General features: G+C 36.0%; 1 protein-coding gene and 2 pseudogenes across 1 annotated transcript; 2 read left to right on the forward strand and 1 right to left on the reverse strand.

The window, feature by feature from the left end:
* Positions 1-4311: 4311 nt before the first annotated feature.
* Positions 4312-5535, forward strand: LOC148921323 (leucine-rich repeat receptor-like serine/threonine-protein kinase RGI4; annotated as a pseudogene).
* Positions 5536-9690: 4155 nt separating this feature from the next.
* On the reverse strand, positions 9691-10818 carry LOC148921324 (uncharacterized). The gene has a single exon (XM_089044003.1). The coding sequence runs from the start codon at positions 10688-10690 to the stop codon at positions 9743-9745; it is 948 nt and encodes a 315-aa protein (XP_088900129.1). The 5' UTR covers positions 10691-10818; the 3' UTR covers positions 9691-9742.
* Positions 10819-10978: 160 nt separating this feature from the next.
* Positions 10979-11896, forward strand: LOC148921325 (uncharacterized; annotated as a pseudogene).
* The last annotated feature ends 2196 nt before the right edge of the window (positions 11897-14092 follow it).

The raw sequence follows: 14092 nt of genomic DNA on the forward strand, positions 1-14092 counted from the left end.
TCGAGTAGCCCATTAATTTGTAGAAAGGACTGATTTCTCAACATGTTATGTTGTCCAATTCTAAATTAAGAACATATATTTAAACATGATTCCACTTAATTAATGGACCGATAGATAATTTGACAACTTGCTCATCTGTTTCGTAAGAGAATTTTATTTTCTCAATTTTTGTGTTCTCCTGAATTAGAATCCATGACTGGTATTGTGACTCTTTCATGCATGCTTGGTGCAGTGCATAATGGGACAAGTTCAAAAGACTTTTCATATTTCAAGAAGGTTTATGATTCATTTACACATATGGTTCGTGCAATTGGAAGCCTAGGGTATTCATGTAGTGGGAGTATAATTAGTTGGGTTTATGGAAGAATGAGGCAAACTTTGATTACGTTGATATTGATAATGACAATATAGAGCCGGGATCTTTGTTTTTAGTTGTGCTCCTTGATGTTTCTTGTATAATCTCTAGTCACATGTTTCCCCGCATCATTTGGTATCATAGCTTTACTAACGCTCTTGGGTGGCTTTCGATCTATCGTGCCAATGGCTGCAAGAAGAGATAGGGGAAAAGCTAATTACCGTTTGATTGAGAATTTAAAAGGTGAGAGAGATGAAGAACTTCAAGCACTTCGTAGACAAATTGAGGAACTTGCCTTGCAAATTGAACACCATGAAGCTCTTATGAAGCATCGTGCATCAAAACGCAGGTATTCACATCATGAGAACAATTTGAAACTGTGTATGTTGCAGAGTTGCAACTTGCAAGTGTCAATTATGGAACACTGGGACATCACACAGCGGAACTCTTCTTTCATGAATATCATACCACGTTTTCTTGGGTGGAACACGCTTAAACTATGTGCATTTCTTTCGGGATAGGAGTACATATCTTGAATGCAAAATAGCTTTTTGCGCCTAAATCTTATCCAAAAAAGAAAAGTGGTTCGTCTTCCCTAGTAGTCTCTGGCGGATGAGTACACCAATATTTCATAATTGGCTTGAAGTGGCCGGGGCTTGTACAGACGCTTTTGTGTTCAAGTACACCGAAGAATCAAATTTTAAGGTGGAAAAGCCAATTGAGAACAAAGAAAATCCAGATTTCGAGGTAAACCAATATTTGTCGCCTTTTATATTAAAAAGTGAGCTTGATAATAATAATGAGGTTAATCGTTTTATTAGTCCTTAAATTTTGACTCGATTTGTATTTGAGTACTTCAATTTCCAAAATGGTTCCCGTGGTCCTTTAACTTTAGTTTCGTTTGGACAAATGGTCTTGCCGTTAATTTTGTTAACTTTTTCTATTAAATGCAGGGGCAAAATGATATTTTTATATTAAAATAAAAAAAATGAATAAAAAATCATATCTTTAAAATAACAATAAAAGAAAATCACATAAAAAACCAACAAATAATAAATAAAGTTTGGGGGGAGTAATTTTTTAGTTTTAAATTTTTTTATTCATATTTTAATCAATTTTGATACAAAAATACCATTTTGCCCCTGCACTTATCAAAAAAGTTAACAAAATTGACGGCAAGACCATTTGTCCTAACGAAACTAAAGTTAAAGGACTACGAGAACCATTTTAGAAATTGAGGTACTCAAATGCTACTCAGGTCTAAATTTAGAGACTAATAAAACGATTAACCCTAATAATGAAGTTGATTGTGATTGGACTTCACCTCCTATATATATGATCAATATTCTTATGATGGTGAAGACATGGATTCCATGGAAGAGGGCCTTGAACTTATTTTCCACAATTTAGTTTATTCATCGGCAGAGAGAGAAGGTTGTGCAATGTGACGTACAATGGTGCTTACTTAGAAAAAAGGTATCATCGGTATTCATAATGCATGTGGAAAATTTGCATCCTTCCAAATAGATAATTATCTTTATTATGGTCCAAAGTTTGACAAAGAGCCAGTGGAGGATAAAAGTGAAAATTAGTTCTAACACCAACATGTATTGGTAGAATCAATGGAGGCTTTCCCTCAACATAAATATGATTGGCTTGATCAGGGGAACAAATGTCTTGAATTCCAATTTCATGATTGGATTTGGGATAAGTTTAGTGTGATTGGCAAAACTGGGTTGAAAATAATGTAGGTATTGTCTTGGGAATTGGTGAAAATTATGGTGGATTAAAGAATTCAATTCAATTTGGGGAACGGTCCAGCCAACTTGTTTACTGTGCTAAGATGTTATTTGTTAACTTGACAAAGGAAACAAAGCAAGACAAAAAGATGGCATGGCGACATTATGAGTTTTTGGATTTGAATTTCTAACGAGGAGAGATGCCTTAGAGCATCTCCAAGGGAGATGTCAAATACCGAACGTTAAATTTAAATTTGATGGCTGATGTGGCAATTTGACATCTTACACAACTTTACACTCCACCCGATATGCCAAATTAAATTATTATTTTATTACATTTTATTGTTGATTCATTTTTAATTAAAAAGAATAGAAAAGAAAAATTAATAAAATATTCATTTGACATCTTGCTTTTGGGATGTCAAAAATAACATCTCAACCTCCAGCCTTCATTCCACATCAACTTTGACACATCGGTTGGAGTGATGTGAGATGTTATTTATAACTGTTAAATGTCTATGTGGCACGTTTGACACATCGGTTGGAGATGCTCTTAGATATTATGGCGATGAGTCATTTGAACCTAGCACCACCGGAATATACATTCACGGTGCTTTTTTCCTGTAAGTTTATTTAATTTTGTTTACTCGTATCATTGAAATGCCCAACTATTTAGATTATGACCATTAATTTTGAGTTCTTCTATCATCACATGTTTAGATTTGATTGAGTAAGAGGATGTTGGTGAGGATGATGCTAGAGACTGAGGTTAGTGTCTTTTGGTTGTATATGCTTATTAAATATTACATGTGCTATCAAAGCCGATCATAATACAACTAAAAACCTATTATTTGGTGAATCTAAAATTAACGACTATAAGACCATAGCATGCTTTTAGATATTCGTTTCATTTTTCATGTTAATGTTTTCGTGGACATAAATAATTAGGGGCTGTTTTTAGTATGAGCCTGGATATCACTCCCTATCTTTCTACCAACAATTGTGGCAAACTTCATGTTCTTGAGTAGTTGTTATGTTGTGGCAAGGCTTTTAAATGAGAATCAAATCAACCACCAAAGAACACATGTTTGAGGACCTGTGGCATTGAATAAAATGAGGATCATATTTTATCCAAATAAGAGAAGAAAAAAAAGGGTTTGGGTTAACAATTTTGATATCATGTAGGGCAAATGTTGCTATGTACTGCTTAGTTAATTTACTTTACTAGTCTTGGAACATTTGATACTGTTTACAAATCCCTTTTTTTTGGGTCTCTTTCGGGACTATTGGTTGAGTTTCTTTTGAATTGTTTTCAGGTGCAGCAGTATAGCATGAAGATGAAATTGATTCTCTGTGTATGAGTTGGTTGTTGGTCCTGCCGTTCGTCGGTTTCTCTCATATTTTGTAACCTGTTAAATTCTCAGCTTAGTACTTTATCCTACCTAGAATGTTTCAGATCCATAAAAGCAATGTTTGTTTATGGAACTGAGAATTTTCAACTTCTACCGAGTGGAAATGCCTTACACTTCACAATGCTCAATCATGTTTCTTAGTTTACATATCATTCGGATGGGCCATCCGAACCTAGCACCATTGGAGTATACATTCATGGTGCCTTTTGCTATAAGTTTCTGTAATTTTGTTTAGTCGTGTGGCAGGTAGTATATTGCAAATCAACCATCAATATGAGAGCAAAGGGAATAATTGGGTCATTATCAAAGGAAATGTGGACAATATATATCTTGTGGGAGATCATACGACAGTTCGGGTCGCAATCCGGGCCTAGGCTGTCTTGCAGTTTTCAATTTTTTTTCGAAATTCTGAAATTTTCACAGTAATCCCTTATTTATAGAATTCCTATTTTTGGCTACTGTTCATATTTTACCCTTCAAATAGATCCAACATTTTCAACCTCAAATTTCTCCTTTGTTACAACTCCAATTCACAAACTGTTCGTGCCCACGCGTTCGTGAGATCGAGCTCTATTTTTCGATCCTAAAATTATATGTTTCTCATTTCAATTTCTTGAACATCCTTTGAAAAATCATAAACTTTAAACATAGGGCATTTTAGTCCTAATTTAAGATTAAACTCACTTAACTCCATTATTTCCACACCAAACCAACTTCAAAAATTGCCCAATATTATTATCCATCCCATATGATTTTTCGAAACATTAATAACAACAAAATCCCTAATTTTGAGGTTATTACAATCATGCTCTTGGGTTGGGGTTTGAACCGACGCCTGAAACTTCTGTTCTACCCTCCCAGTGGAAGCTTGAGCTCAGTGCTACATGGTGCTGGTAAGGGAGGAGCAGACTGGGAGGCTAGATATGATGTTGTCTTAGGCGTGGCTCAGGTGCTTGCCTACTTGCACCACGACTGTGTGCCTGCTATTTTGCATGGTGATGTCAAAGCCATGAACATGTTGTTGGGTCCTGGCTATGAGCCTTATCTTGCTGACTTTGGATTAGCTGGGATTGTGAATAGCATTGGTGATGATGACTTTTCTAAAACAAGCCAAAGGCCTCAATTAACTGGTTCTTATGGATACATGGCTCCATCTAATCTTTCTTTTCATAATTTTAGTTCCTAATTTTCTTACCATATTTTTCTTCTAAAATCACTAAATTTAGTTAGTTCCTAACTTTGTTTCATGTTTTCTTTTTTGTGTGACTACAGAGCATGCATCAATGTAGCGTATCACTGAGAAAAGTGATGTCTACATTTTTGGTGTGGTTTAGAGGTATTAACAGGGAGGCATCCATTAGACCCAACTTTGCCAGGAGGTGCACATTTAGTTCAATGGATTCGTGAGCACTTGGCAAGGAAACGAGATCTGGTCGACATCCTTGATCAGAAGCTTAGGGGAAGAGCTAATCCTACAATGCACGAAATGCTGCAAACACTAGCTGTGGTATTCCTTTGTGTCAGTACTCGTGCTGATGATCGCCCAATGATGAAAGATGTTGTAGCAATGCTTACAGAAATTCGACATGTTGAGACTGCAAGGGGAGAACCAGAATTGTTAAAGGGAGGAGGGTTGCAATCAATTTTGGCATCCCCTCCTGCTAGGAAAGCAGTTTCACAAGGCTCTTCTAATTGCTCCATAGCTTTCTCTGAAGATTCAATGCAACGAGAAGTTATGAACTTTCATCCACTGTGCATATTATCTTGGGAGAATCAAAATCCCATAGAACAAGGAAGAATATAGAGGAAGAATTTTAGTGTAAATTTAGATTTTAATTATATGTAGTTCTTGTAGATTGAAATAATCAATGCCTCCCCACTAAGAAAGAATGGTCTCTGGGGGAATATGTGATGGCTTAACTGTCTTCCGGAGGAGTGAGAGTAAATGCAGGGTATGTAGTAGAAGTGTTAAAACAATGAGATTCCATTCCATGACATCTGTTCTTTCCAGCAATGCTCACATGTCCCTGTGCTTATCTGAGCAAGACTTTCCGGCAAAGAAATACTAATATTGGATTAGAAGACTTTCATCTCTCATTATCAGAAAGCACATGTACAAAAGCAGGACCATTATTTATACCTGTAATACAAAAAACAAGTAAACTGTTCCATAACATTACAGCTGCACATGCATTTGCATTCACTTTATGAGCATATTGCAGATATCTAAGTTTAAGTACTTTCTTAAGAGGTCCAAAAACACCCTAAAATATCGAAGCAAATCTAACGGTTCTTACAGTGAGTATGGACAATACAAACAAACACATGAAAAGTGGAGCATGTGATCTTACTATCCGCAGGTTGATTAGAGGTAATTATTTTCAAATACAGCAACACAAACAACAAAATTTCATTGAGGTAAATATAAACAATACATGAATACAAAATAGTTTCAATATTCAGCCATAAATGGTGTTTCCTATCAAAAACAGCCAAATAGTGCCACTTCTTGCTCGTCTTCTAGCTATGTTGTCATTAAAGTAGACTTCGCCCCACCTAAACTAGGTGGTGGCATGGTAGGTTAACGCAACATTATGTCCAGTACTGGTAAGGGCTAAAGTGAGTAATTTTCTAGCCACAGCAGCAAGTGACATTATAGACCCAAACCCTGTCCATACTACACAACATTTCAGTTGATGGTTATGGACTAGGGTGGGTACTGAGATTCTAACTTCTTTAATAGAAAGCCAATAACATCCCAGCTGAATCCACGATACTGAAGCCAACGGACAATCCTTGATTTCCTTGTCTCTTTAGGCACTTCTTGACCTCGAAGCCACTGCTGAACAAGTAAATTATCCATTGAGAGCTTTGACAGGCCATGAACTAACTTCTGATCATTATCTGATTCTCCCTCCTCAAAAACCAATTTAATTGCATTCTCAGCATCAAGTTTACTCACTCCCTTGCTGAAAAGTGCCTGATCCAACAACAATGCTTCATTACATAAAAACAGACATTTCATTATCTTGACTTGTTTCATTCTTCTTTATTGCTCTAGATCAGATTTTTAAAACAAATAAAGACTCCAACAAGAGCTGACTACCTAGTGTAATATCAACACAGCTACTCTTTCTTAAATCAGGCTGCACCGTGGAAAAACAAGGATTAACATGACAATCTCAGTCCTTCAACATTTCAATCTAACAAATTTCTATTATACTGAAAAATAGTATGGTCCCCAACTTAAGGAAGACCATCTAGAACAAGAAAAGAATGGGAAGGTATATCCGGGTGCTGAGAAATCCCCTGCGGTGTTACAATTGAAAAGTTTCAGCCTCTTGCTAATGAGATATGAAAATTGACAATAACCATTGACATGATTGTTAGTCAGCAAAACTAATTCACTACGGTCTACCAGACTTTTAAGTTTAGGACCACAATTTTTTTTATAGAATTGTAAATAATACTTCCAGATCTCTGTAATCCATTTTTCTTGTACATCTTTTGAGTAGTAACTGAATCCGTCTTACAACTTGCATTGCATGTAGAACCAGTTTCTAAGCTTATTGTGGAATAATTACTCAAGCATGTGGAGTTTTCAAACATGGTTATTTCCAGATAATTGGCTGATGAGCACTCTCAACACAAGACATTCTCAGGACTAGATGTACCTGCTAATGAAGTCATTTATCACTGCCTCAACGGTATCTAGAGTTTAAAGTTATTTCCATGTAGTTTCTTTCTCAGTTCAACTGCTGTGAAAGCCCTACAAAGAGAAAGAGCTTCTTAAACAATTTTTTTTCTTCTTCATTCACAGGCAAACATCCTTATTTTGAAACTTCTATAGCATCTTAACTCCAGGAATACATATGCCCAATCCCTCAAACTGCTATCCAAAGGTATCTTGGCAAAATCATGTACCTCAGAAGAATTCCTGCCTTAGACATTCTAGCAGCACTACACCAAGCAGTTCTCTGAAGTTATGGAAGTTCTAACCTGGCTGCAAGTAATTTTATTGCCACTTTCTCAGCATCATGCAATACATCCTATCATAACATATTTTGCACTTGATGAGTATTTAACTCTTCAAAAACCTCCTCAGGTTCTTCCATAAGTTCAAAGCCTACATCCCCCGAAAGATGATCAATCTGATCTTCCAGCTCTGGAGATGCTATAAAGTTTTAAAGAAAATTGCTTCAGTTTTGTGTATGAACAAAGCCTAAAATAAAACTCCACAGCTAAACAAACACGAAAACAAGAAGCCACAATTGCCAGGGGTAAGTGCATTTATATATGTAATATGTAATTTAAAGCTATGTTTGTATGTTACACAATCAATTTGTTAAAAAAAAAATTCAAGTAAACATAGAATACCTTTCTCAACATCATTAAACAATGAGTTCTTGTACAAAACGTGATTTTGATTCTGAGGCTTCTCATCGAAGCCCCTATTTTTCTGCACACCTCTTCCACGTTGTTAACCTCACTCTTCAATGCACCTGCATCTGGAAATTCGCGGGACTTTTTTGTTCAGAACTCTGCATTTTGCATCCTTCCTTGAGTTTAAAGGCAAGAGCTCTCATAGCAGATGCTGCACGTGCCCTGGACAAAGCATAAATGATGCCGTACGGCTATACTTTCTAATTACATTCGAATATTTTGAAAGTACAGCCGATCGGCTATACTCTTTAAATATATTCGAACGAACACGAAGCTTGCACTCGCAGAGGACGGAACTTTCTCTCCCAGTCACCGCTTCGTCCTCCGGGTTCGGCACCGAAAAAAGACCCTACCAGCCGAGCCACCGCCTAGCAGCCTAGCCACCGCCTAGCCGCCTAGCGCCTGCCTAGCCGCCTAGTGCCCGCCTAGCCCCCGCCTAGCCGCCTAGCCACCCGCCTAGGCCGACTTTTCAGTTCTCGCTCTCCAGCATCCAAACGCATTCTCTCTCACCCCTTGTCGTCAAGGTCTGTTGCCTCTGTTCATTCATTGTAGATTTTAGTATTCAATAGTTCATAGCTTTTTCAATTTTTCAATTTTGAATTTTGATTGAAACGCTAGATAATATAGGGGTTTCAATTTGTTTAAACATGCTCTTGACAATTGTTGTATGAGGGCACCTGTCAATTGTCGTAAATCAGTAGAAAATGTGCTCTTGAATTTTGTTAAGATTATATTGAGAGCCTAATGTTGGATTTTGAGATTGCAGTTTAGGAGAGCATTACGTGATTTTTCATGTAGGGAAGGGAAGTAGCATAATGACTTTAGGTTTTCGTGTTATGGCGCAACACCTGAAGTTCTTGAAAGGCTTTATAAGGTCATACAGAGTCTAGCTAATCTAGTGCAACAGTATTTTAGGCTGGATGGGACACCAGGCAGTTTTTATGAGTACATATGATAATGATAAGCCTCAAGGAAAGGTTTCATCGGAAATACTTCACAAGGGGAGTGTGGGACCACAAGGAATTGAAGTTCATGAAGTTGTTACAGTTGGTATAGAGGAGCTACGAAATGCATAAATAATTATCTAGGTTTGATGAGTGCATTTTACTCCTTACTTGTGGCATGTGATCTCTGTATAAAATTTGCGCGGAGTCTAAGATGAAGCATCGTTATAAAAGTCTCAACTCTGAAGGTGACTTCTTATTTTGAGTTTGTTGACATAGCACAGATGATAGAAATGCACTGTGGGGGACGGTCATAGTATTTGTGAACAGAAAATAGCGATCTAAATTCCAATTATATTGAAAAGAACTTAAGAGGTGAAGACCAAGAGTGATTGACAGTGGATCATTATCTAGAGATCTATTTGATTTTGCCTACATCGCAGATTTTTTGCAGAATGAATTTTTTCTATAAATACCAGCCTTTTTTTAAATTTATCTGAAATTTGAAATTGAAAATTTTATCCGATTATGAGATGAATAGTATTGGGAAAATCTTATCCAAAATATTATCCAAATTAATTATTGAGGTAAAAGTTGTGAATAAAACAAAAATAAATGCCTCAAGAAACACTGCAGGCAATCACTATTCACGTGAATAGGTGTCTCACAGTTGCTCTAATGAGTGATTGTCCTTTTCTTAGGGATGTTGATAGCTATGCCTCATCATCGTACATGCCCTTATTTATCTTTAACTAGTCTTCCTTCGGTTATAGGTACATTTGGCGGTCTATGTTGTACATGTTCCTATCACATTAACTTCTGTTAACTTATCACTAACAGGGTTCACTCTCAGTGTTTTTCTATTGTATTGATGGTATCTTCCTCAAAAATCGGCATCTTCCTCAAAACTTTGCCGTTGGGCTCAAATCCAGTGTCGATAGACAATACCAGACATATCTCTTGACCTCCTAGATGGAGGATCCTATAATCTACTTCACGGAGTTTAGCCGTATACAGATCACGCAACCTTTCACAGCCTGGTTCAGTAGGTAACAGATCATCAGGCAAGCACAGAGGTTGAATAGGTGTGAGTGATGTAAAGTCCTTTGACATGATATAGGCAGGCAAAGATGTACCACGCCACTCATAATGACGATCAGGCTCATGCTGATGACGATAAGGAGGATAATCATCCACATTAGAGTTGTTGCACTCGTACTCGTCGCAGCAAGGGTTGTCTTTGATTTCATCAGGGTCATAACCAAATTCTGGGAAACATGTAAAAATCAGCCAATCCCCGTCACTCATTTCCAGCGCTAAACTTTTCTCATCTAATGTGTGAGGCAATGCAGTGCAGTTGGTAAAAGAGTGCTCTTTCCATATTTGGCTGGTGTCAGCCATGTCAAAGCAGTAGATACTAGACAAACATGACACAAAGATATTACTGCCTACAACAACACAATTGGTGTGGCGTCCAAGGTAGCGTCTGTGGAAAAATGGGGGCTCGGGCAAAGTCACCCATGTGTCATATTTTGGGTCGAACATCTCGAACCCCTCACCTGTTAACAGGGAGAGAACATATAAATTGTCCTTGTGCTCTACCACGAGGGGATTAGTCTTCCCGTGTTGAAGGAGACCATGGCGCTGTATCATAACGGGTAGATGTGAATTCATAATCGCAGTGTCAAACGCATAAACTTCGCTACACGGACGTGGTATGAAATTGGCTAATCCATCGAATCCCGGTCTAATGCCGCCTGCCAAAATGATCATGGAGCCGTAGAAACCAGAACCCATAATTACGGGAACATACCTTATTGTTTTAGCCACTTCAATGGATTCTGCCAATGGAAGTATATGACAATTTTTCTCCAAATTAAAGGCGTGAATAGAGTAATAAACCCAAGTGCCCGGAAAATACTCGCCGAAACATAAATAAAGGACTTTCTTTGACTTATACGACGGACCAGGGCGATCCTTCAGCTCCTCATCCTTCAGCTCCTCCATAAATAAACGAATTTCTTCCACTATTTAGTTGTATCGGAGGTTCACTAGTTAGAAATTGGTGAGTACTATATCTCAGATATGAAGGTATTTATAAATAAGTAGAAAGATGCGGTAACCCTAAATACAATAAGTTATAATTTTAAATTACAATAGGAAATAAATATTAACTACAATATAACTAAATAAATAGGTAAGTAATCAAAATCCTAATTTAATAAGGAACCAAAATCCTAACTAGATGAGGACTCACCAACAATAAATATACATTAATTTGGTAATTGTGTTTATATAATCGATAGTCTAAACTATTGTAATTTGAAAATGGAGATCGAATTTGGGTGCAAGGAGAAGAGTTTGCTACCCTAACTAATTGGCCTAATTCATGCCATACAACCTGGAAAAAAAACAAAACAAAACAAAAAACATGACTGTTGGTAATTGGTTTACAATAATGATAATAAATGAATATGTACCATTGTCATTACAAAGTCTACCAAACCGTGCAGGTGTATGTGGACTTAAAATTACAAGACAACAAGAGCTAATAATATTGTAGGACGAAGCTGGCTCCTATAAAATAAGTATATAACATAGTGATCGATAGTTCTACTTTCATATAGAATTTTCCATCCCAAAAAACTTAAAAGCCTATAAAATTTAATGCTTCCATTTCATACTTAAATTCTCTGCATTTTATTGTACATAGGCACATACTTTCCCTTTTTATGCAAGTGACATTGAATATATAAGATGATCATTGCTCACACATAATTTTGTACAAATTTTATGTGCAGCAAAAGATAGTAGTGAGTGTGCCAATGCACTGTGACAAATGCCGAACCAAGGCCATTGTCAAAGTTGAAGAAGTGAAAGAAGCTAAAGCAGATAAGAAAGAGAAAAAGCCAACCCCTCCTCAGGCTGTGTTCAATATTGTCCTCCAATGTACTATGACTGGTTCATGAATATCCAGAACCAGTCCAATGCTCTATCATGTAAACACTTTTCACAGCAATTATATTTAGCTTCAAGATCCATATATTGATATCTTAGATCGATCACAACCAAAATAGGGTTTATAATTTTGATTTCTTTCTCTTGTTTAAAATTTTGTTTGTGCCTGTGTTTTTTTTTTTTTTTTGTTCTTCATATATGTGTACTGCCATTAGTTATGGATTTAAATTAATTAATTGTAATTCTTGGACCAATTATAATGATTACACTAAAATGCACAATCCCTAAATGTACAGGCCCGGGATCCATACTCGCACGAATGATAGAATAATAGAGAGAGTACAAATATACACACGCCTAACCCAATATACAGACCTGGGAATGTTGAATTAAGACAATTGGTTACATAAAAACCCAATATTAAGTTTAAGTCCACTAGTAATTAGAAAACTGATTAATATAATAAAATTGTATGGATGAATAATAGAGAGAGTACAAACATACACACGCCTAACCCTAGGATTAAAATAAATCAACCTAAACCGTAGCTGCATTCATAACACGATTAAGAGTTTCTAAACTAACAGAACAACATACTACAAAATACATTTGTTTTCGATTACGCATAATACATTTGTCATAGTCTATAGTCGTTAATTTTCGGGATTAAATTGTAAATTACTTGAAAAGCCTCCCTCATTAGGGGGAATTGAGGAAAGAATCACAACCGTTGAATCCATTGATAAAACGTGGGACCCTGCCATGAACCAGTCATCAAAGTCTGCCAACTTGCCAAAGCTTTCATATAAGGCTTTGAGCCAAGCTGGGATGCAAAAATAACAGCAATAAAAATCAAACCACTCATACATACTTATGTTATTTTCAATTTGGAAATCTAGGGTTTCTGATTTTAATTCTAATTTGTTTAAGATCTTAAAAATAGTTTGGAGTTCAATACCAAACATGTTTTTAAATCTTAAAATTAGTATTTAAAAACTTATATTTTCAAAATAAATCATTATTTTTTAATTATTTTTTTTATAAATGAGATACCAAACGGCCCTTAAATAATTTCATTTAGGTTTAGGTGGATGGATCAAGTGTGGATTAATTATAGGTGGCGTGCTACAGAGTGTAAGGCATGTGGATAACTTCTCAGTGGTCCAATGTTGGTCAAAATATATTGGATTCTTGAAATTCATCTGGTACTTGTTATATCTCTTTAGTGTCCGATTCTGGGTATTAAGACTAATTTATCATTTGAGTACGTCAAAACCATCCAGCGTTAGTAGAAACAAAAAAAAAATTTGTTAAGTCCACCACTAGTAATTAGAACCTCCGATTAATATGAATTCCGTACCATAAAAAGGAATAAATAAATAAAGTGATACGCAAGCAAAGTATTCTGGTTGTCTTAAGACTAAGAATGTACAATTTTTTATTTGCAAATAGCAAGCTTAGATAGAGAGGGTTTTGAAGAGTTTTTCTATTTAAACCCCGTACTTTTCTTTGTTCATTCCAAGACTTAAATCATTAAGCTTTTAAGTTTTATTATTGCATAAAAAGACCAAAAAAAAAAAAGGAAAAAAAAAAGGTCATCCAACTTAATACTTAACCCTAGTATATCTATACACACACCCACACATACCACCACTCTTCATATTAAGTTTTAGAAAAGCACAAACTCTTCTACACCATATTGCCAAACTGCTTTTCTCTTTCAATCCAAAAAACCTACTAAATTCTCATCTTCTCTTCACAAACCCTAAATACAATATGCAAATAGTGGCTTGTGGGTCGTCAATTGAGGTATGTAATGTGAGATTATTTCTTGGGTCGTCAATTAAGCTCTTAAGTTTTATTATTTTTTGTTATCAATACATCATTTCTCTATAATAAAAACTGAAGAACACATTGCATATGACATCATTGACTAATAGTATATTGTTTGATCATAATATGTTTTTATAAAGACCAATATATATATATAAAGAATAGTTGACAACAATGTTTTTATCTCTTTAAGTAATGTGAGGTTGATGTGAACTTAGAGTGGTGATCAAGATAGTGGGGTGTGAGGTGTGGGGTGTGGGGTGTGAAGTTGATAAGTTTTTTTTTCTTCTTCTTTTTTTCCTGCTGGGTGGCTATTTAAGGGTAGTTTGGGAAGATAGTAGGGTTTTAATAGAAATTGTTTAAATTTGAACTACAAGTTGAAATGAACTTAGAATATGAGATGTGCGT

The sequence above is a fragment of the Prunus mume genome, linkage group LG1 (genome assembly GCF_029339155.1).
Source record: "Prunus mume cultivar Tortuosa linkage group LG1, ASM2933915v1, whole genome shotgun sequence".
In the NCBI taxonomy this organism is placed as follows: Eukaryota; Viridiplantae; Streptophyta; class Magnoliopsida; order Rosales; family Rosaceae; genus Prunus; species Prunus mume.